Source organism: Vollenhovia emeryi, unplaced genomic scaffold (genome assembly GCF_000949405.1).
Source record: "Vollenhovia emeryi isolate VEMERY1.0 unplaced genomic scaffold, V.emery_V1.0 DF939120.1, whole genome shotgun sequence".
Taxonomy (NCBI): Eukaryota; Metazoa; Arthropoda; class Insecta; order Hymenoptera; family Formicidae; genus Vollenhovia; species Vollenhovia emeryi.
In genome coordinates, this window is record NW_011967246.1 from 358,930 (window position 1) to 383,006 (window position 24,077).

General features: G+C 47.4%; 1 protein-coding gene across 14 annotated transcripts in view; it reads right to left on the minus strand.

Annotated features, from left to right (window-relative positions):
• Window positions 1-867: 867 nt before the first annotated feature.
• The window catches only part of LOC105570389, a 92,779-nt gene continuing 69,569 nt past the window's right edge, over window positions 868-24,077 (minus strand). For 8 of the 14 annotated variants that reach the window (XM_012027537.1, XM_012027539.1, XM_012027536.1 and 5 more), the window contains 12 exons: window positions 12,414-12,555; window positions 11,460-11,909; window positions 11,082-11,232; window positions 9,147-9,881; window positions 8,832-9,053; window positions 8,293-8,742; window positions 8,079-8,210; window positions 7,738-7,963; window positions 7,306-7,455; window positions 6,099-6,203; window positions 5,831-5,993; window positions 868-5,731 (listed from right to left, as the gene is read on the minus strand). In XM_012027537.1, coding sequence (XP_011882927.1) covers window positions 5,434-5,731; window positions 5,831-5,993; window positions 6,099-6,203; window positions 7,306-7,455; window positions 7,738-7,963; window positions 8,079-8,210; window positions 8,293-8,742; window positions 8,832-9,053; window positions 9,147-9,881; window positions 11,082-11,232; window positions 11,460-11,909; window positions 12,414-12,555 — 3,224 coding nt within the window. In that variant the 3' untranslated portion in view covers window positions 868-5,433. Of the gene's footprint in view, window positions 5,732-5,830; window positions 5,994-6,098; window positions 6,204-7,305; window positions 7,456-7,737; window positions 7,964-8,078; window positions 8,211-8,292; window positions 8,743-8,831; window positions 9,054-9,146; window positions 9,882-11,081; window positions 11,233-11,459; window positions 11,910-12,413; window positions 12,556-20,580; window positions 20,688-24,077 lie in introns of all 14 variants that reach the window. The other 6 variants (XM_012027544.1, XM_012027546.1, XM_012027540.1 and 3 more) reach the window with 5 other exon arrangements.

Sequence of the window (24,077 nt, forward strand, 5' to 3'; positions counted from 1 at the left end):
TGATGCGAGCCGACATCCTCCGTGAATCGCGTCTCACTGTGCATTGATGTCACCAGGATTGTCAGGATTTCGAGAGGCAACGCGCTTGCCCGAGCCGCACGATCGCCGTCTCGATGCGACGGACTGTCGTCGTCGAATCGAGGGAGTCGATCAGTGGGACAATACTGGTATTCACCGGGCGATCGTCGTTCGCGACGATGATGAATGGTGGCAAATGACGATGATCCGTCTTTTTCGGGGATGAGAAGCTTGACGACGGCGCGCGCGTTCGGAGCTTCGATCGTGTGAATGTGGAGTCACACAAGCGCTATTCCGCATGAGTGTGTGTACGTGTGTGTAATGTGTTTTCTGTGTGTACGCGATGTATATACTTTTTTTTATGTCATATGCGGCATTATATACATACATGTGCATCCAGTTCGCTGGAGAGCAACGCGTCGCGTCGGAGTGAGTGAAGAAACGAAACGTTTATCGATGAAGAGATTCGGTACTCTGGATTCTACGCAGGTATTCCACGTGTCGAATGTGTGCGTGTTTCATACTCGAATACAATTGCTTTTTTGGGTCACCATGCATGCTCGCGGCCTGCATCAGCGGCGACGTGTCGATCGAAATCTTTCTCACCATCTGTCTCTCTCGTTTCATTCTCCTCTGCTCGAAAAATTTTCTCGACGATAACGGCGCTTCCCGTGGGACGAAGCTTGCTTCCTCTCCTCGCTCGTTAGTCGTAATTACCTAATAAATCACGCTGGTGATACGCGCAAAAGTTACGCGCCCCGCGTTTCGCGCGAGTTCATCGTGTCTCCCCGCGCCCTATTACGGAGTTTACTCTTAGTACGCTTTTACTTACGAAACACAAACATCCCGTCTTGTTTTATATATTTATTAGGTACATTACATATGTGTCAATACGATTCTCAAGCATAGTATTGTCAACAGTTGTGTATATCTTTTTTTTTTCTCCTTAGTTTCTCTTTGTGTTACGCGTGATCTCTCTCTTCTTCCTGCTAAAAAAGATGTGTATCTTACTCAGCGGTCTGGAGTCTGCCTTGAATTTCCGGTTCTCTACTCTACGCTGTCAGCGACGACCGGACGCAAAAGTTTGCGGCGATCTCTCGGGGAATTGTGCCTTCGATACAAGCGAGCGATAATCCGAAATAATCAGAGCATTTTTCTTCACGACCGAGAAGCAATAACGGATCGATTTGCACATTTCGCCATCCCCGTAACTCGTCGTTGATCTTTCGAAGACGATTCGAAATCATTTTGAAACATTAGCTATGAAAATTCATTTATTTAAACTTGTATTTGCAATTTATTTAAGATTGTAACCAGAGGCTTGAAAACGACATGAAACTATGAAGAACATTTTCGGAAAGAGCTGAGAAATCGTAAAATTATAGTATACGCTAAACATATGATTTAAGCGCGAATCAGGTGATTTTTCCAGAGCTTCGCTTGTTGTAATTTCTCGAGTGGATTCCTTTTTAATTATTTATTTCATCGTATCGCATTTATTATCACACTAGTTATCGTATCGTATGCAATCGTTCACTGAATTTCCGAAGCTAAAAGCGTCCGTGTCGTTACGCGCTACACACTTTTGCGTCCCTCTATCTCGGCGTCTGTATCTTCTTGCGGCTGATAATATCGCGGTTGAAGAAATACGATTTGTCGATGCGGTACACAGGGTGTCCCGGGTTTCGCTCATCTACGGACTCTCCGATCAATTTCGAGGGTTTTTTCCGCGACGAAAGGTTGTCAAGGCAGCGATAAGTTTCAAACTGTGATAAAAAGTCTAAGAATTTCAACGAGCGGTAGAGACGACGGAGCCTTCTTTGTTTAATTCGAAGTGAATATTACTTTCACAGTGCTCTTATTTCAGGCTTAGATACGTATTTAACATTAGAAAGTTGTGAAAAAGGATAAAACTTTCGTCGAGGAGAAATCCACTGCTAATTGATCACAGAATCGACAGACGAGGGGAAGTGGAGGCGATTCCCTGGTTCACTCTGCATATAATGTAAATATATATATATAGTAAGTATATATATCTTTCTCTCGTTTTCTTTTACCTCCATTATCGCGACGAGACTCCTCGGACGTTTACAGAGAATAGAAATATGGGAATGTATTTAAAGAAGAAAAATACTGTTGCTATGTTCATAGGATCGGTGTGATGTTGTAGTCGCATCTACCTTTGTCGTCTGTTTCCAGCTCCTGTACAACTTCCACCTTCCGCGTACGCGGACTCCCCCTCGTACGTGTACGTGTATATGTTCCTTGTGCGTGTACGGTGTAGCGTGTCGGTGTCCTCTTTAAGGGGTAATTATCACAGAATACACGAGATATTTTCATTAAGCTTACAAGATATTAATCGAAGCGGAGAGTAGGAGGAAAAATTGGCGGCCGACCCCGTCGACGGTCGCGGTGATTGCGGTGGATCTGCGATCGGGGGGGGGGGGGTACGAGTGTCGAGGTAATCCGTCTAGGTGGGCCCCGTCGACGAGGCCGATCTGAGTGCCGAATTCGCCAGCCCTTTCGTATTAAGTAATTATGTACTTAGTGTTAGGCAGCGGAGAAAATAGACACTTTTACAAATGAAGATGGTGGCGAGATCGCGGACCCGTGTTTTTCTTTCCTACCAGCTTGGTATTTTTCCGACACCGTCAGCGGCAGATGCAGGTGCTTCGTGAGAATCGATCGCCGAATTGAAGTCAACGAGCTTCCAACAGAATGTTAATACAATTTCGAGTACCGTATGCGCCACTGGCGAAAGAGACCTTGAAGGATTCGATGCCCTGACAATGTCTGTCCCACTTTCCTTTTCGACAGCACTTGAACAAATTAATCTAAATTTAGCGAATACAAATTACTAATCTACATACGATTACTTTACTTCTCTTAACGTTAAGATTAATTCTTTCAGATTCTTGAAGAGGTGGGCTCGATCACTGTTACGTGGAATCCTTTAATTCGTGGCCTGATGCTTCGTATACTCAAATTTGGCAAGCACCTGCAGCTGAGATAATCGGACGTTCACTTTCGAGATGGCCCTCGCCTTTCTTTCTCTGTCTGCCGATCGAAAATCCCGCGCTCGCAGCTACATCAGCAGTTTTAGACACTATACACAATACGTAAGTATAATCTAGACGTACTACGTAGTAGAAACTTTTGAATATAATAGCGTAATCTCCGGAGTTGTGTTGTACTTGCCCCGCCCGACTCTGCAGCCCTGGGCTGGACGATGACTGGATTCATCAGATACGAGGTCGCGTGCCTTCGAGTTTCTCTCACGGAGGGATCCGACCGAAGCTTCGTGCGATCGTAGCAGACGTAGCGAAGAGGGGCGTCGATCGTTCCCTACCCACCTTTTCGCGCGACACGAGCTTCCCGACGAAAGACACCGGCGAAAACGCGGCAGTTGCGTTTCCACGGACGGGCGAACGACCGCTACGCACACGAGACAAGTTGTACAAGATGCGAATGAAGCTAATATACGGTAGCGGTAGTCGTACTAATAATAGCAGCTTTAACGTCCGGTGCCTCATGCCACGTTCCGAGATGGCGTAAAAAACAATAACAGCTAAAAAGAATCAGAAGCTACGGTACAATTGCGTGCGCTACAAGATTACAAGTAGCCGGATTCAAGTTCACGGATATCATTCGAATAGCTCGGAAATTATCGAGCACGAAATTTTGGGCGACATCCTAATATGATCGGTCACACTCGGATAATACTCCGAGTATCCAGAATATCCGAGCACCGACGGTACAAATTGCGAGAGTGTAAGGGAGTTGAATTTTGCAGGCTCGTTCGCTCGTTCGCCAGTTCGTAAGAACGTGGATTCGGGTTCGCAGCCGCGTGCCGGGCGTATCGCTACTTCCGGAAGCGCGGGATCAACGCGCGTGCATCCCGTTCAGCTCGCACGTCAGTCTGGAATCGGTACACGCTGCTCTCGCGTGGCTTCCGAAGCTCTCGGGCGGATCACGGCATCATTCGCAACAGCAGCAACAGCATCAGCAACAGTCAGACTCTTACGATCATTTCTCTGGTATAATCTTACGAATAAGAACGTACTTTACAATTACAATGCCTTACTAACTTTTTTCTGTTTTTTTCTTTTATTACTAACGGCACGTCGCTACGTGACGTCCACAGGACGTGCCTATTTGGTCGTACGCAATGCTACATTTAAACTGTATATTTAGAAAAAACTTGTTCGTCTCAACAATGTTTTCACGTATCTACAGTAAATCTCGTCCTTCCGAACAAACGGCCTAGAAACGACGCGGTCGTATTGCGCGCACGCGCGTGTAAACCTTACGTGTGGGTGTATGTGTGTGCGCGTGGCATGTAAACTTTATGTATATACGATTCCGTGTGTACTCGACTTCGCGTCCCTCCGTTTACAGCACATGCGGCCGCGTCGCGGTCAAGGACCCACCGTACCGTGGACTCGCTTCTCGGTCCTCTTCTTTCATCTCGAAGTCAGTCTTTCGGCGAACGGCGAACGGCGCGTCCGATCGAGAGAGTTTCTGTCGCCTTCTGCGCGAAGCACCGTACGTTTAGTTTCTTCGCGGTGTTAAGTCTCTCGTCCTATCTTACATTACGAATATTACCAAATATATTGCGTACTGGCAGCACTGTTTTCACGTTTCGCGTCTTTTTGTCTAGCGAACACTCTCTCCCTCGTATCTCCGTCTCCCTCTGCGTCTCTCGCACTCGAAGAAGAGTCCGACGTGTCTCTTGCCTCGTGTGGCGCCGGAGCATCGCTCGTCGTCGTCGTTTGTCGCGAGCTCCGCGCCTCCTCGATTACTTAAACTCTCTATAAACGCAGGCGGGAGGAATCGCCCTTTTTTTGTTTCGTTATTGTAGTCGTACGCAGGACGAACGCCGAACCACGCGGGATCGACCTAGCTCGTCGTCCTATCTCGAGATCTGTGGAAGATGGTGGTTCCCGGTGCGTCGTCGCTGTCCAGGGACGGGGTTGAAGCTCTGTGTGTGTATGTGTGTGTGTGTGTCTCGTAAAAAAGGGAGAGGAATTACGCTCGATTGAACTCCACGGCGCGAGGGAAGCTGGAGAGAAGAAGTCGCTCCGCGGTAAATCGAATCCCGTTGCTAGGATTGTTCCCTCCTTGGATTGCGTGTGCCTCTCGGCGAAGAAGGGCGGAAGGGTTCGGGGCGATTGTTCTCGCCGGGTGAATCGCGCGAATTACATCTCTCTCGCGGAATCGTGAAAGGTTTCGTTCGCTTGTGGCACCGAAGGCATCAAATGCTGATCCCCTTTGGACGGCCTCCTGCTTCTCTTCCTCCTCTTCTTCCTGCTCCTTCTTCCTCCCCTTCTCTTTTTTCGCCTCTTCGGGCTCTTTCCAAGCTCGAAGTACTCGAATTGCTTCGCTATCGGCTTATTGACTCAACGTCGTATCTCCTCAAGTAGGATTCGGCAGCGGTGTCTCCTGCCTGATGTCGCTCTTCAGCTTTACGAACTCCTTGGCGATCTCATCGTTGTTGCGCTGCGAGAGAATGCGCAGGATCGTCCAGCCGGTCTCGTCCATCTGGATACGCTTGCCGAGCGACAGCCAGCACGCGCACGAGCCCTCCTCGGCGATGTCCTTGAGTTGCATCACCGCGACTCCGACAAGCCTGTCCTCCCTCGCGAAGCAGTAATCCTTCACGCAGATGTGCAATTCGTAGAAATCTAGCTGTTGTTGCTCGTTACCGATCATGCTAAGAACAAAGATGAGGGAAAACAAAAGTCAGAGGAACTTTCTCTCTGTGTAGACGTTAGCAGTTACCGACGAGTTGAATTTTGCGTTCGAGACTTACAAGTCGAAGCTCTCGTTGAATTGCGGCGACCAGTTATTGCTCTTTGATTTCGTCGACTGTTTCCTCTTCTTGCCAGTAAGATACGGTCCGATTAGATTCACCTCAACGTACGGCCTGAACATGCCCGTCGCCAACTGCCACTTGAGATCGTTCGCGGCTACAACTGGAGAATAAGAGATTTTTTTAGAAATGAGATTATCACCTAGCATTGTTAATTTGTCAATGTTGTATGATTGGTTTGACAAATTTTACGAGATTGCGATCGCACCTTTGACGGTGACTTTCTGCTCTCCCGTTCCCGGGTGCGTGAAGAGATCCACCTGGATGCTCACCTCGCCCACCGAACCCTCATCCGAACCAGCGGTATCTGGAACTTAAAAGTTTGCAATGAGAACTTACGCGCTTAAGTGCAATGGCCATGAAGCTAGAATGGCATCTAGACACTACGCGGACTTCGTCTGATTCTATCTGATGCTACGATCTGAAACTAAGGCTAAGAAAATCTAGTTCTCGACTTCTATTTCTAGAGCAGATTACATGCTCTGATAATAGGCAGGTCAGGTACTTGTTGTCAGCGTAATTATCAGAGAAGACGAAGTCAGCCTCCGCAAAGTATTCACTATTTGGTCACACGGTGTGTGTCGAGAATTATAAATTGTTCCGTTTCATCGGTTTTGCATCGGAAAAGAAAACAAATCACTCTGTTTTGCATTCGAAGAATTCTAGCGACAGTTTCTCCGAAGATTCAGTGCGTATGATACAAGTGTCTATGGTGCAGACGATCGATCGATCGATCAATCTGTGGATCTTAGCTTTTGGGTATTGGTCCCTTAACATTTTCGAAGGAACAACGTGGCGCCAGACAACGACAAGTACTCGTATGTCGCGCGCTTGTAAGAAGATCGTGTATGGTGACTTAGTGGTTAATGACAAAAGTTTCTTGACATGTGTGTGTACGTATATGTGTTAGAAGCGTTGTATTGAGGAAACATGAGGCCGAAGAGGCATTTTGCTGGTCGGTAAAGTTCTCAGTAGTAGCGGCAAGAGTGGCGGTAGTAGCAGCAGCGGCAGTGATAACAGCACAGCTTCCTAACACAGCTATCGTTGTCGAGACGTTTTTGGAACATTCTTCTTCTTCTCGGATTTAGATCGACCAAGGCTGGCAAGGCCTAAATCCGAGTTTTTTTTGGTTTTTTATCACTGGCGATATAACATTTCCAATTTTGATTCTTCTTCTTTATAATAAAATATAAAGAATTGGCACGGACATGAAGATTCGACAGACAGCTCTTATCCCGTTTGTCCCTATTGATTAAACGGATATTTTCATGTTGCTAAAAGAGTATGTAGTGGAAGGGTGAAGAAGAAACTAAATCGCATCGAAAGACGTCTCGACGGAACGATGATAGTTTCACTACGGCCTAAAAGTCTCTCCGACACTTCCAGCGACCTTCTAAGGCCTGCCCTGGTGGTACCTTGTCGGCTCTCTCGACGAAGAGAGGGCTTGCTCTGGCGAAGGGGTTCCTCGAGGCTTTCCATACCCTCGGCTCCTTCCCCTTCGTCACCTCTCTCGCTGCTCATCGAACGCTGACGCTGACGTAGCGTTGACGCGTCGTTCAGCGGCACTGTCCCGACAATTTTCATTACGTCGTAATGTGAGTGTAAAACACGCACACGCACGATATGTACCGACTTCTCGCGCGATAATTGCGCGACGGAACGTGTGATGTGTCGTTCGAATATATCGTTTGTGTCTAACTAATTCGTGTGTGTGTGTTCCTGATTAGTTTCGCTTTTATCGCGATTTCATCCCGCAATTGCATAGTACAAGAAACACATATAAAAATAATAGTTATTGTTACAGTTTATAAATTTGTAGTGTGAGCAATAAACTCGGAGCGACCTACCTTGGTTGACTTGTGAAGTAACGAAGGTCTTGATGAGAGTGTCCGTCGTCTGCGTGTACAAGCTCAACGCATAACGGAGGCTCTGCAGTTCCGGTGATTTCTCCACGAATATCTTCTTCAAGCCGTTACCGCCGGCGTGGAAGTACACCTTGATCGTGTCCAGAGCAACTTCGAGTATCGCGCACTGCTTCGGCGAAAGATTCTTCTCCACTTCCTTGGAGATATCCTGAGTGGATAAGAGTAGACTTATTAGCAATAGCCTTGAAGCGATTTTTCTCTTCATAAATTTTATTAATTCAGTCGATTCAAATCATTTCTACGACTTGATTAATTTCCATTACCATAACTCCGCTGAGGGCATTCTTGACATCGGGTTTCCCGGCCATGTGGTTCTTAAACAGCTTCGACATGTCTTCTATCTTGGCGTTCGCAGCGAGATTCTTAGCATTATCCGTCAGATTCTTGAACATCATCTACAACAAACAAGTATCACAAATCGTAACATATAATATTTTATCGACTTTTCCTCCAAAGAAATTTAATTGCAACACGTACACTCTTATCCGTCATAGGTGGCAAAACGACGGTCTTTTCTAAAAGTCTCATGACTATCTTCCACAGTTCTTTCAGCATTCTCTTCAATACCGTTTTCTCGCACGATTCAGCGTACAGAGATAGGCTACCGTCGAGCAGAACCATGAGCGGCCTCAAAACTTCTTCGGCCTCCAGGGTTACGTTGTTTCTTTGGGGCTGCGACAGGGTTACCTGTCCTCCGCCTTTGATAGCGCACAAGAGGTCTCCTACCTCCTTGACGGAAACTGTTATTTGCGGTTCCAAATTGTTCGCGAATAGTATAGCCAAATCGTCTAAAGCGCCGTTCAGCTGTTGTTGCAGCTCGTTCAATATGTTCGCCGCGTCCTCCTCGAGCTTATTGCCACCCATCGACTCGAACATCTTTTCTAATTGCACCCGAAGTTGTTGAATATTGTTCATCAGAATGCACGCCTGTTGAATGAAACAATTTGTAATCAAGTCAGTCGATAATAATAACTTGGCTTGAATTTCCGCAAATTTTGTTGCTCTCGAGTACGTACAATTCGTTCCTCCTTCAGATGGCTGGGGAATTCCTTCTTCACTATATCCGCGTAAGCCACCAAAACTTTGACGATGGTCTTCGCGAATCTCTTCATATACCTTTTCCAGATCTCCGGGTCCGGACATTCTAGCTTCGACACCACGTCGAAGCACTGCGTCAGCTGTGTGAAAACGTCGACGACGGAAACGCTGAAGAGCACGTGCTCGCTGCTCTTCTGGAACTGTAAGAAAAGATAAGATAAGAAGGGCCATTAGAGAACGCTACTGCAGCACTCCGAGATTCCTCGATAAAATTATGGCATATCATCACTTACGCCTTCCTTTTTATCTCTACTAAAGGCACCGTGGAGATATTCTAATGAGACATCATCGTTCTCATTGAGCCATTGCATGACGAAGGGCTCGAACCAGGCCGGGTATTCTGGCACGGCGCCCTTATATGGCGGCACGTCCTTGACGTAGTTGGCGTGCAGCCACTTGACTTTGAAGTGCAGATTCATATAGGCCGAGGACTTGCACAGTCTATGCTGCTCGTGCTCCTCCAGGGCGTACTTCATGTCCACTGCGAACAAGGACCACATCGTGGCCGCCGACAGTTGACCGATGTTGAGCTCCTGAGGGAATTGATTTAACACGGGCGCATAGCTGTTCTTGTCCTCCTCGATTACCGAGACTATCAGGGCGATCAGCTTGTGCCAGAAGTCGAGCGAGTCGAGCCGCGGCCCATGATCGTCCGTCTCCCGTTTCGCCTCGTTCGGATCCGCTTGGAATTCTCGATTGTACAGGTCGTAACAGTTCTCGAAGAGAAACTGGTAGGTCGATCGCAGGCACGCTTTCACGCAGTCCTTCACAACAGTGCTGGCACGCGGCGGGCTCGACAGTTCCTGGACCTTCATACGGAAAAACGTGATGCTCGTCAGCAGATCCACGGTGCTTTTCAGATCCATCAGCTTCTCCTGGCTTGAGGCCGGAAAATTGTTCCTGTACATCGACAGGTCGATCCTGAGGGAGTTGTGCAGCTGATCCAGTAGCTTGACGAATTTTTCTTTCTACAACGAGAATCATCCATTTAGTTTCTGCTTTTTCTATCAATAATGGTAGGGTTTCCATTTTTAGCAAATACGCTACGAGTAAATACGTTGACTTTTTTTTATTACACCTTCAGAACATTTTACCGATGTAATATCTATATGTTTCGCTAAGAGACTACTTGAAACTTTTTTCTCCTTCGATTTTCAGCCATGCCGAATTTCGTGCCCGGAAAGTTTTACGTATAATATTTTCGAAAGGGGAACATACATAATTCAAGAATGTGACGAAACATACTCTCTCATATTCACCGGTTCTCTTCCGAAATTAAGAGATTTACGAATTTAAATTTCGTGCAAAATTTCGGTTCACATATCGTTCGCTGTTTTATGGTGGTCGAGAGAATGTCGATTCGCGCGGAGGTATGCAAAAAGATATTTACATATTCCCCGTGCGGCAGGAAAATCCATTCGCCCGGCCTTGGCTGCCAGTCAGTTAAACTACAGATGGTGGAAAAAGAAACGCGGTCGAAGAGAATCTTAATTAAAATCTTAATTAAATAGCGTGCATACGGTCTTTCCGCTATTTTTTCTCTTTCGTCCGAGAAAAGTTATATGCTAAGAAAGGAGTAGAAAATACAATCGCAAACACGACCTTGCCACTCTTTAAGACGGGCATGGACCCAGTGACTGAGGGGTTTCGGGACCGAATGCAAGCATTTCTCGCTCAGACTCTATTGTCCTTTAAAGTCAACACGGCGAAAAGTCAAGTTACTGATTCTCGGAAGAAATCCGTTCTAATCCGCTAAATGACCAATTCGCCAAGATTCAGGCTTTATTCAAAGCGCCTCGACGCCGTCGGAGACTTTGCTTAATCCCTCTCGAAAGTTTACGAAGTAATTATTTAACCAACGTTATATATATATATATATATATATATTCTCCCGCATCGGCTGATCCCTTTATTCCTGGTGACCTGGTGAGAACGGAATTGATAGAGGGTCGGGCGAAAAGCGCGTCCTTGCGCGAGTCAACGCGTGACCGTCTAGGATATGAGAAGTAGCTCGGGATAACGGATAGCTCTGGTTGCCAGGAAATTGCGCGAGTATTTCTCGCTCCTCTCTCGCCGGGTTCCAGCATTCGCCATCCCTCACTCTTCTGCGCCTGCCCTACTGCGCGCGGTGGAGATACCGGGCGCGATCTTCAACATCCGGCACTTACCCCGAAGTTACTGGCGGCGAATCTATCACTGGCCGACACGGACGGACTAGCGGTCGTGTGGGCGTAGTGAGAGTTGATGTTAGCCAGGAGGATCGACATCACAGCCGGCACTCCTGGGCACAAGTATTTTGTCGAAAGGCAGTGGAAGTGCCTGGAAAGTACGAAATCACGATTGTGACCGGAAGACCATTCGCCCTGATTCTTCCCTTCATTGTTTCAGAGCATTTATCACAGTTTGTTGTAATCTTGAATACGCGACGCGTAATTTTGACTGTTATTCCTAATAGTTTCTATTGTACTTTACTGTATTTATTCTTATTTGTCTTGCTGTGATGGTTGATAGCTCAATTGCGGATACGCGGCTTCGACGACACTCACGTCATCGCCTGGTAGATGCTCTCGATGCCGTAACGCATGGCGAATTCGTCGACGAGCTCCTCGCCGGGAGGATCGAAGTAGATCTTCCAGGCGTCGTCGCCCTTCTGCCCCTGAGGCAGAATCACCAGGCCGCCGTTCTCCTCGCACAGGCTGTGGAAGAGATTCTCGTGCAAACAGGTGTACTGCACGTGGTAAGGTGCCACCTTCTCCTCGCCCTTGATCTCGACGCTAATGTGCAGTCGAATGGCGCCCGACACTGCACTCCTGTCCGTCCTCTTCTCCAGGTTGTACCAGACGTCCATCTCGCCGCTGAGAGTCCGGACCTCGATGATGGTCTGCCCAAGAAAGTCGTCGCTCTCCCTCGTCAGTTTCTGCCTCAGCTTCGACTTCAGGTCGTTGTCCTCGTCCCACACTCGTACTTTGATCCGATCGGAAGAGTTGTGGCACTCGCTGCGAACACAAGTTTGTGATTTTTACGATGTCTAGATGCTCCTTACGTCGCACTCTTATTGGAGTGCTACATTAAATTGCTTTCACCGATTTCAAGCGACCGACAATCGATCGACGAAAGTATATGCGTAATACTAACTTTTTGAGATGAAACAAAAGTGGGACATTTAAATTTTAATAGATAGATTTTCTATCATCGTTAATTATTTACAACTTCTTGCCACCGCAATTTTTAACTTTTAATTCCCTGACGCGATAAGAGTGTGTCAGTTTTGAACTGAAGGATACGTCGAGTGCCCTTTTATACCGTATTGTTCGTGGGATGATTCAATATTTCAACAATAGATAAGTAAACATGTAAATATAAACGTAAATATGTGGAGGGCAAACGCAACAACTGACGTCACCGCACGTGAAAACGCGAATTCGCAGTCAGCGAGATTGGGAATAGAGAGAATTATACATTCCGCTGGCGTGGCGGAGAAACTTGCCGAAATTACTTACAAATAGAACTTCTCGTGCCATACTGGGTTCAGCTCTCGCGGCATAGTCCTCGTGCGTTTCTTCACTTTACCAACTTGGACCGTCACGTAGGGATCGGATGTGCCGCTCTTATCCTTGGCGATTAATCCTTGAGCGCTGATCACTGGGGTACGGGAGAAGATTACAATTAGAAGACTGTCCGTCAGGCCTGAGATGCCTGGACCGGGCGCGAGGAATTTAATTCCCGAGAACGTAAATTTCTAATCTTGCGGTGCACATAATTCGATTACCGCGGGACAATAGCGCCGAATGAAAACATTACCGAAGTTTGCCAGCTGGCCAGTGTCCAAGAACGCGACTGCGAGAGTTAATCCGGTGGAGCTAACAGAACCGGATATCCGGCGGAACACATGTTCGCGCGCCGGCGAAAAAAAAAACAGATTTGCCAGGTGAACCCGTATCCCATTTTTAACCGCGCGAACGCGTCGCGATGGGATCGCGAACAAATACGTCGGACAATCGTCGCGTCATATTTCTTCCTCGTAAAATCGTGAGTAAAACTGGACGGGCGATAACAGCGTGGAATCTCGAATTCGCGACTCGGGAGGTCCGCGCGGATAAGGTCGACGGTACTTAGACGGTCTTCCCGATAAGCCAGCCGGAATTACAATTTATCCCGCGGGCCCGTCATATCGTTCGCCGGATCGTCGTTTCGGTTCCAGCCGGCGAGGATGGCTGGACGATCGGTCGCAAACGCGTGGTTACGGCTTTCGAAAGCCGCGACGTTCGCCATCGCGCAGCCCCGAAGCGATAAAATTTTACTGCCCCGTCCCGATTTCGATTTGGCGAGGTATGCGTATTTTATACGCATCTCCCCGGCTGACGTTAACCCGCATTTACCCCATGACGGTTTCGCGTTTGTTACTTATGACAGGAATTATCCGCGTCGTATCACTGGTGCTACTCTACTTCGACTAACGAGGCATAGTAACGTAAAGATTATGCAGCCATAGAAAATGATTAGGCACCCTCCTGATCGTTACACTGCAAAGTGTGCGTTACTTTTATACACATGTGTAATTTGGTGAAACACTTTTTGCACACTTTCTTCTGTTTAAAATCGCGACACGTGACTTGACAAACGTCATTTACATAAAAATAAATTTTAAGTGGCAAGAAATGTGTGAAAGAACGTACTTCAAGTCATGCGTTGTAATTTTAAACGAAAAGAAGTGCATAGAAAGGGCGTTACTTCTATACACATACATGTATAATTTGGTGAAACACCTTTTGCACGCTTTCTTCTGTTAAAAATCGCGACACGTGACTTGACAAACGTCATTTACATATTTCTTACCGTTTAAAAATAAATTTTAAGTGGCAAGAAATGTGTGAAAGAACATACTTCAAGTCATGCGTTGTGATTTTAAACGAAAAGAGGTGCATAGAAGGTGCATCACCAAATTTCACATACTCGTATATAGTATGTGTAAAAAAAGTAACACTTAGATTTCCGGTGTATATTGTACTGAATCTAATAGTAGTGAGATTTTTATTGTTTCAAAATTTACTGTATAGAAGCAATGAACGCTCTAGCGAACAATTTAAAAAAAATTAAAATTTTTCAGATTCAGTACAGTACAATGATTAAGAGGGTGCCTAATCATTTCAATGGCCGTATCTTGTCAACTCTTTGAAGCACGGTGTTACACATATGTTACACCTCCCGAAATAAAAAACCCAACACTTCCTTCAATGCCTTTACTACTTCATGTCTAGAAGGCTTTTGGTACGCTAATTCTGACTCTAAAGTCGCAATTCTAAAGTTATCGACAATTGACTCAATATAGCAGCTCAAAGTTAAAGTTTTCATTAAAAATTTTGTTTTCTATAAGCAATGTCTTGTAGTCAAAAATTATTCCTATATACGACATTCCCAAAGGTATCTGGGGGCTTTTGAGATCACTGACTTCTAATCTGGAGTGAAAATTGGAAAATTTTAATACCCAAGATGGAGGATCCGATACAAAGAGTCGAAATTGCAGAAAATCGATCTCTCTGAAACTCGGTATATTCGAAAGTTTTTCAGGCTGCTGATTATATATGACGTCAGTATTACAAAATTCATAATGGATCCAACATGGCACCTGAAAATCTGTATTTGAATTTTGTAATTCTTACACCAGAATCGTAATCAACAACTCAAAAACCTTTCAAGTATTAAGTTTCAGAAAAATCGGTTGAAGGAAAAAATGTGTGCTTCAAAGGGTTAACTTACATCGAGTAGCGTTTCTTAGGGAAAATAGAAGAAAATAGAAACTCCTCGTATTGTCTTCCACGAGTTGCTTCCATTCCTTCGTTATCGCCAATTCGATCCTCGCGGCGCTTAATCGACTATTCGGAAGAAATTTTTTCGCGGACGTTTCATATTCATCTGTTCGCACGTGCGCGTCGGCCGAATGAATAAATATGACTCTGCTTTATGTGAGAATTTAATTAAAAACACGTAGACACTCTGGAAACAGGTAGTGAGTCCGCAGGGCTTTTATCTCGAGATATTCGAGGAATCGGGAAGGGCCGGTGGTTTCCCATTGAACCTCTTCCATTATTAAATCGCTCGGCGCTTTTTCGCAAAACTTTTCAGATTTAAAACAATCAATTTTGCTCCCCCGGGGGCGAGAGGGACTTGCGGTGTGTTCCAATTTTTAAACAGAAATACGCGATTCGTACGCGAACGAGTTCACGAACGTAGATAAGGCAATTCTCGATCGGTTATTTATCGCGAAAAGTGGCAAAAGTGGAATATCCCCTCTTTATACGCCTGGTCATCGTAGCGGCAAATAATTATATACGTCGTGTGCGAGAAGATGCATGCAAAGGCTCAACATCCATCCGATTTGGACACTCGATACCCATTGTAGGCAGCCATCGTAAAAGCGTGCAGAAGCTTGGCTTGGGTCGTGTACATATATCATATAATAACGTATACGAGGATATATACGTACACATGTGTACACATATGTGACAACATAAAAGGAATATTTAAAACATATAAATATATATATATATATATTTGCGTGTGAATGTGTGTCTGTGTGCGTGGTATCATATATCAGATAACGTGCTTCGGTCTGGATCGACGGACAGACACACATGCCCATGCTACTAACTCTTTCTGACTCGCACCGCCGATTGCAGTGGGGACGATCGTCGACGCTTCCTGCCCTCGATGAATGTCGATTTCATACCTAATCTCATTAATCATCAAGTCATCGCCACAATCCACTTGGTGAGAGAGATGTCAAGGGTCTCGGCGCGTCCAGGCGCGTCCGTGTGCCTTGTATCTGTGTCTCTGTGTGTGTGCCTTGTTGTACGTGTGTGTACGTATATTCGCGCGTGTATGCACGCGTGTGTGTTAATTGTGTCGCATCACACTGCGTTTTGCAACGTCGTACAACGTCTGCGCTCTGTACATGAATGAGCGTTGCGCCTCATTAATTTGATAATTAACCCGCCGCAAGAATATTACCGCGGTACGCGATAACGAGGCGGATTTATGGATCCGTTGCGTCGATTCGCCCGATTTTATTATGCACGAGGTACTTAAGATTGGAAGGAGGCGCGCGCAAGCGGATGCTCGGCTCGAGAGGAATTGCAATTGAAATTGAGCACTTCATCGCGCGTACAAATCCATTACGGGTAAAGCGGATCTATCGGTCGTCGAAAAATCCCTCGCTGTTAAAACCGAAACAATATATGCGGACAGGGGTGGACGCGCGTTTCACGTCGCGCTCCACGTGACCCGTCACGACGGAACTCCGCATTTCGCGAATTTAATTTCTAAATACCGAAAACGCCCACGGAATAGAACGCCACGCTTCGCCGACGCGTCGTGTCTCATTTCGACAATAGAAAGAAAAAAGAGAGAGAAAAAAACGTCGAATCGATTGTCGCGACGCAACATAAATATTGCAATTATCATCGGTATCGAACGTGCAATTTGTCGTTCGCGTGTGCGTTACGAGGCTGATCGTTATCGGCGCGTATTGGTGTTAAGCCGCGTACACAGATCCAATCTCGTTCGAGATCGCGCACACACACTCGCGCGCGCTAATTTAACGTGTCGGGCTCGCAGCCGCATTCATTTTTAATTGATCACACTGCGGCGATGCGTACGCCGCGGCGATTATGCCGCGGTGTCACGCGGAATATACCACGTTTCTTTTTATTATATTATCCCTCCGGCGAAGGGGATCCCGCGGGAATAATACGATCCTTCCCGCGGCTCTCCCCTCGACTCTCCCGCGCAATCTGCACAGCGATATCTCGCCAGATAGTCATTTTAATTTGCGCCCGGCGAGTCAAGAGATTTGATTACTGGGGCGGAAGAGGAAGCGGCGCCGACTGTTACCACCTCCGCTCCACCTCCCTCGCCAATTCGCACCCTCCCCGTTTGGCCCCTTATTTCCCTGGATCTCCTCCCTTATCTCGTGGTGGTTAACCCGTTGAGGGCGCGCGATCAAAATCAGATTATTCTCAGAAGGCACACATGGGGAAACGTCGAAGCGCTAAAACCGCAATTCGATACGCCGAGAAATGGTGGCTGCTGCACGAAGGAGCGGTTAGCATAGGTGCTTTGGTTGGGGGGGGGGGGGGAGGGCCCTTTGAGTTTTATAAATTCATGACCTTTTTCATTAAAAAATATCACTTAATGCATTATTGATCAAATGCATCGATATGCTAGGTTATATATATGCACATTTAAAAACATATTTAAAAATATGTGACATCGTCAGGTCTCAAAGAGCTGTCAAATTGCCTCAAAACGTTGTATCTTTCGACTTTACCGATAACATTTGCTTGCAGAGGTCGGTGACCTCGTATACTTAATAGCACATTTAAATCCTCGTGACATTTATTATGTTTAGCTCGTTTTTTGTTAAGATCTAGTTTTTCTATAAAACAATATTAACCCTCAAAGTGCCTCCGCGAGCGATCTCGGCCCATAACTCCTGTCCCAGTGAACACCATGTGATAGTTACATAATATCAATATTATAATTTCCTACTTAACAATGGAAATGTAATATAACACGGTTGTTATGTTACGTTTATCTTGTTGAGTAGGAAATTATAATATTGACGTTATGTAACTGTTGCGCGGTGTTCACTGGAATATTAAAAATACAACTTTAACACTTTTTCTTTATTTTATTTCACCGGCGACCGGGTTTGAAGTTTCGCGTACTGATAAAATGTACAACCACAACATACTTAAATTTCAATCTCTTCTACTGCTGATCGGTTTATGCAGGAGCCACTTTAAACAGCTCGATCCTGTTTCGAATTATTCCAGTCGACGATTAAAAGTAACGCTCGAGTCCTCTCGCAAAGGTTTCTATGTGCGTTACGATATCGCGTCGCTTCTTTTCCCTCGACGTAATTCTTTATTATCAGGACGGGAGTCACGAACAGAGATCAGAAATGGCCGGGCCAACGGACCGACCAGCCGGAGCCACCGCCGCGTTGACAGCCGTGGCCGGCGGTTCCTTGGCGATATAACTTGGCCCAGAAATTGTCTCAATTTTCTTCTGCTTCTTTTTTGATTACCCGAGCTCGTTTTCCGCGCCGAGGGTATATAAACGCGCGAGGAAAGAAACGCTCGCGACGGTGGAAATAAAAGGAAAGGAGGGAGAGACGCGCTGTCTGAAACAGACTATTCCGCCGATTTTATACTCCTTCCCTTTTTTTAATATACCGCGCCCTATTTACTTATCTCCCGTTTTCAACGGGATAAAACCGGTAGCCCACCCTTTTTCATACCGCCGTCCTCTCTCGCTTTTCCTCTCGCCACTTCCGCTGTTAGCGGCGGACTAGGAAAGCGCCGTTGGATATACGTCGGCAGCTTTTGAAGGGCAAAAAAGTTTGGTTGCAGCTCGCCATGCTCACCGTGCTTATCGACTTTCCCGCGCCGGAACACGTTACGCGGCGCAAATACCATTCATCCTCCTTTATCCTTCCAGCTGATCGTAAATAATCAAGTGCCTCTTAGTGTTCCTCCGTCTCTTGCATTACGTTAAGTGCGCAAAATGCAGTTTACGTTGAATCCCGCGTCGTTTAAAATCGGTCTGCGTACTCCGCTCTGCAATATGCAGCTTTTTGTGCCGCAGCTCCGATTAATGCGGGGTAGAACGATGCGTTGCGGCTTGTTATCGTACCATTATTGAAGTGTTGGATATACGAGCGATGATAAGAGACGTGAAGCGCTCCCGGGCGCGCTCAACCGAAACGTTACGCCCTCCTCTGGGAGCCTCGGCGAGCCTCGGTTATTTAAGACGACCGAGGGAAATTTCTCCGCGCGTAAGATTTTCCCTCGCCCGCCTGCGCGAATCCCCGCGGTAGGAGCGTTGACTGCGGGCGCATCTCGGGGCGGTTCTTCCATTCGCCAGATCTCACTATCGGCGGTGGCCTCGGGAGCGATGAAAGAAAACAAATCGAATCCCATCGGACTTTTCCCCGACGAGTTCTCTCGGCACCTCGCGTTTTCGGCGCGTTCTCCCGGCGATCGTTCTCCGACGTGACGTCCCCGATCGCGTCCCGACCGTCTCTCATTATTGGCTGCGAGCCGAATTACATTGATCGGGGATCCACGTTGGCGCTCTTCTTCTTTCTCTCCGCGTTACATCTCGCGCACTCGAAATATTAAAGAAACGTGCCGGGAATCGAGCCGGCGAAATTCTCCCGACAAAGTGGATGTAACGCCAATTCCCTGATTAATGGGATTATACTCGTTCGGCTTGTATTCTCCTTTGTGCAATTTCCAAGTAGATAAGAAATATACCTATTCATACGCGACGTGAATGGGCCGCGGAAGCTGAGCCTGTCTGTACGTTGAACTATCGATCTTCGTGCGGAGGAGCGCATACGTATGCAGCTTGCGCCGCGCTGCCGTCTGCCACGTCGTTCGCGGCAGAGGCAGCTACGATTGCAATTCCGATCGGGCAACTATAATTCTCTACAACGTACGCTACTTGCCATGCCGCGTAAAGTTACACGCCCCGGACGCCTATCGTTTCTATTGGCACCTGGCGTTGTAGCAGCGTCGGCGAATTGATAGAAATTCGGAGAGACGAAAGTCGCCGCTAAACGGGAAAACGGTCGCGTAGGTTTCCGGTTCTTCCCGTACGGCGTGCAAATGGCACAACTGACGAATATAGTTATCGACGTGCTATTTTATCCGCGACGCCAGGACGTAGCCTAGACATATCTGAATCGTTGAAGTCGCCACGCCGGAACGACGTCGCGTTACGCTTTTCAGACGACCGACCGGCGGAGCCTCGCAAATTGCTTTAGTTCTCATCGTAACAACGGGAATAGCAATATATATATACACGTATATATATATCGGCCAACTTTAATATATTTCGGAACTTTACGCAAGAATGAACGGTAACGTTGGAGATTCAGATGCGCCGCTCGATCGATCCTCGGCGTTCGACTTGGCGCCGCGGACGAAGCGAATCGATCGCTCGATATGGTGCATGCCCCGGCGGCCCCGGCGCAATTGGAATGCGAGAACTCGACTGCGGAGCACGCGGCACTACGCAAAGTGTACCTCATATATCACGCGCCGTTGCTTATCAACCCGATGGTGCTCTGTGATATAGATCTTTTCGCGTTTGCTTTGAAACGAGAGCCGTGCGCGCGCGAATAATGATTGAAAAATCGAGATAGAGAGAGAAAAAGAGAGAGAGAGAGAGAGAGATAGACGCTTGTGTGCGTGTGTGCGCGAGACCGTGCCGGAGGGGTGCGACAGGATGCGTAATGCGCCGCCTCTGTTCCTGATTACGGGATTGTCGGGTGAATTCGTGGCCTGTCCGTTTCCGCGCGGAGGCCCCAAGTTTCAAACTTATCACGGGGAATCAGTAAGCGGCGGAAATTACGTGACGCGCCCCGCCGGTGATCTCGGAACTTCTTGCCCCCGTGACTCTCGGTGAGAGAAAATTTTCTCCGTTTTACGAAGAAACGGTGATCTCTGGTGATGTCTCGACAAGTTTTTACAAGTGTAATCGTGTGTCTCAAGCGTGTTACGTGTGTACGTGGTTTACAGAACTGAGCGGTGGGCTCGTTAGAGATTGTGGAGAAGGTTCGTTAAAACGCTTTCTCTAAAGGTATCAGTATCGTGTCACCTGTGATGGCGATCTTGCAGGACCACTTGCTGGTACCCTCGAGGACGATCTGTTCGGCCTGCTCGAGGCTGTCTATGTGCGTATCCGGGTCGACTGAAAACGTCGTGCTGAAAAGAAGACAATGTCGTCGTCATCGGATCGTCCTTCGACAACCTCTCGTATCCTTCTCCTCTCATCGTCACTTCTCCTCTCGTTTCACGCCCTTTAGAGATTCCTCGGGAAAGAGGATCCTCTCGAGGCTCGGCAGCCTCGAGGTGGCCAGGAAGTGTACGTCTTACGGAGGCCACCGAAGGACGCGGGTTCATCGCGAGGCGGAAAAATCGTCCCTAATCGTCCAACATCATCCAGCAGCAGCAACAGCAGCAGCAGCGACGGCAGCATATTCAGCAGCTCAGCTATGCTAGCGGGAGTACATTTGCGCAGCCAGAATGCTAAGGTATTTTTTCCGGGATTTAGTCTGTATGTACGTGTGTGTGTGTGTGTGTGTGTGTCGTGTGAAAGCAAAGCGAGACGTGTGTTTTAGATCCGCGCCTCAATACAGGATGGATTAGCCCTGTCCGCTGGTCAGAGTTTCTCCCCTGTGATCCCCTGCCTTTCGCGAATTTTGCGCGAGTCGAGCCTGCGGAATTTGACGGATGAATATGGATGGTGGGTGCCAATCGGGGCGGGCGGGACTACTTGAATCTCGGATTACAGCTCGATCGGAAGCAACGCGATTGATTTTATTTACATAAAAGAGGGAACGACGGGATTGACGCCTCGGCGCGGAGGAATAATAGATGGGACGAAGTCGGGGGAGAGCGAGAGTCGCCGTCGATCACGATGTGTTCCGTACCAAGTTTCAAGTTCCACGCTTCGCGTCCCAAGTACACGGAAGTGTGTACAAGAGAAGCCAAATCGATCACGAGCGCGTCGCGCCCGATATGGTAACGAGTGCATTGCCATGCCACCTGTTAATCCCGCGCCGTTGTAGAATTAGCGCTGTTTTATACAGGAAGTTCTTCTGCGAAGGCGCGTCTACCAGACTAGAATAAGAAACTTGTTGCTCGACTTGCATGGCCCACCGCCAGCACGGGACTTCCATTGATCTCTCAGTTATGGTAATAATCGTCTCGCGAAAACGACGAACGGCTTTATGTGCGCCACGATCGGTTACTTCTTCCCCGATCAAATTTCTGCTCGTCTATCAGCTCAGAAGGATCTAATTTTCTCTCCCTTCGTCGAGGAATGATTATAGACATCCGTTACTCCTGGTCGAAGGTTTGATGTCTACATCGAGTTAAAAATTTCTCAAAAGTTACGAAAATTGGAGCAGAGAGATTAAGAGATTCGCAGTCACGTTGTAAACGACTCGGAGAAGATAACTTGAAGTAACTTAACTTTTTCGAGAGTAAAAGGAAGAAAGAATGATGAACCGAAGCCCTTTTTTAGGCCATCGATCAACGCCGTTGAAATATTCTCCGGCAATGTGCGCTAAGTATACCGCGAGGGTTGTATGCGTTTACATTTCTACCGTCCCCGCCGGCACGACGAGACAACGATTGGGAGAAGAGAGGGGTTTCATCCTCTCTTTGAACCGGAGCCACGATTGTCCTGCGGACACGTCGTCGCGCGAAATGAAGGCGGCGAGTACAAAGACGGCAGAATGTGCACGCCAAGTATTTCGGTCAGGGTACTTTTTCCTCGGTCGAGCATTTCTTCCGCGCGTGTTTCCAGCGACACAACTCGGCACGAAAATAATCCGTGGGAAGGAAATCGATACGCACGACATGTGTGCCAGCGCGGCTCGTTTACGAGAAGTAAATAAACGACGCAGAACTCGAGTGTTTCTTCAATAGGAACGCAACTTTGTGAGGTTACTCCCGAAGAGAATGTGCCTAGTTTCACGTGACATATTGTCTCATTCTTCACGCGTGTCTAACAAACTTTATCGTCTATAAATTATAATGGCAATTTATTTCTCGAGATGAAGCGTATACGACATAGGGAGGACAAACACATTTATCTACCCTTCAACATGTCTTCGTAATAAAACGCAAACCGTTGAACTAATCCGACATCTATCGAGACGAATTCATTTCCCTTATCTTCGACACGCGAGACCTATTTCCGCGCTACAGGTTTCGAACCAGGAGACGCGTTCGATCGAAATGATGATCGATGCCCCGTGACGTTCGACTCTCATCCCGCAGCGAAACGCAACGGGAAAGAGAACGTGCCCTCGATATACCGAAGATTACAGGTGGTCGGTAGATTGCTTTCGATAGACGTCACTGTGGTATTGGCCTATCGGTCAGGGACTCGCGTTCATGGAAGCTCGGATGGCTATAGCCGGGCCGGGTTTACCTTAGACAATGGCAACGGCACATACTTGCCGCCACAACAAGTTGCCACGTGACCTTAATGGACTTTCGATTGAATTCCCTTGGAGCAGAGGAACATCGCGTGATACCTGACCGGTACGATCGCACGAAGCGCCACGCCGCGCCGGGGAATACGTACACATTCACTGTCGAGACCCATAGATCTCCATATCGATGCGTAAACAAGGCGACACTCGAATCAGAGGCGCGCACGGCGACCTCGTTAATGTGATTTCGTTAACGAGAAATAACGAGCGGTCCGAGGATGCGTTTCAAGGATTTCCGGAAATACTTCGGCGAGCCGGTAATTGAGGTGTTGTTTCTGGAGGAACCCGCTCGGGCGGACTGCGAGGGGATTTCATTTCGCCGATGGAACACGAAACTCCACTCGTTCCCTGGAAAAGAGGCTATTGCAAATAGCGCGTTGAGCGCGCCAACGAGGAGAGAACTGTCTGCAAACTCGATTTCGTCGATCTCGTTGAAGCCGGACCGGTTGCCACGACGGTAGCGGGGATTGGCATGAAATTGGAGCGAAGGCAAGTACCGTTGGGAACGGGAAAAAAAAAGAAACGAAACCCTGATAGAGAAGGGGCGAGGGCGAATGCAGAGTAATGTCCAATTAAACCGGGTGTTGTGCATTAACGGTCAGCGCGCGGTATCGTCACATCCAGCGAACAAATGTAAGATCATAAAAACGCCAGCACATACACGTAAAACAACAGCATATAGCGTACACGCGCACACATACAGTAATAGCCTGCACTGCTTGGGGGGTGGGGAAGGGGGTGGAAATAGTTACGGGGGTTATGTAAGTCAAGGTGTTTTCTAAGGTGGGGATGGGTGTAGTTCGACCATCGTGAGAGTACGTCCGCACGACGCGACCGGCGTTAGATGCACTCAGCTTACGAAGAAGTTAAAAAAGAAGGAGAAGAGATTAAAGATTTGGATCGCAATTTGTAGCCCCAACGTGAGAGGCAGTTATCATTACCGTCCGCACAATGGTCGAACGGCTTCCGGGATTGCGCGTGGGAATGGAATTACATATAGGGTAGTTGTTATTCGATATCGGTATGTTCATGGCACAATCAATACAACACAGCCACACGCGCGGCAGCCGCCAAGAGCCAGTTATTG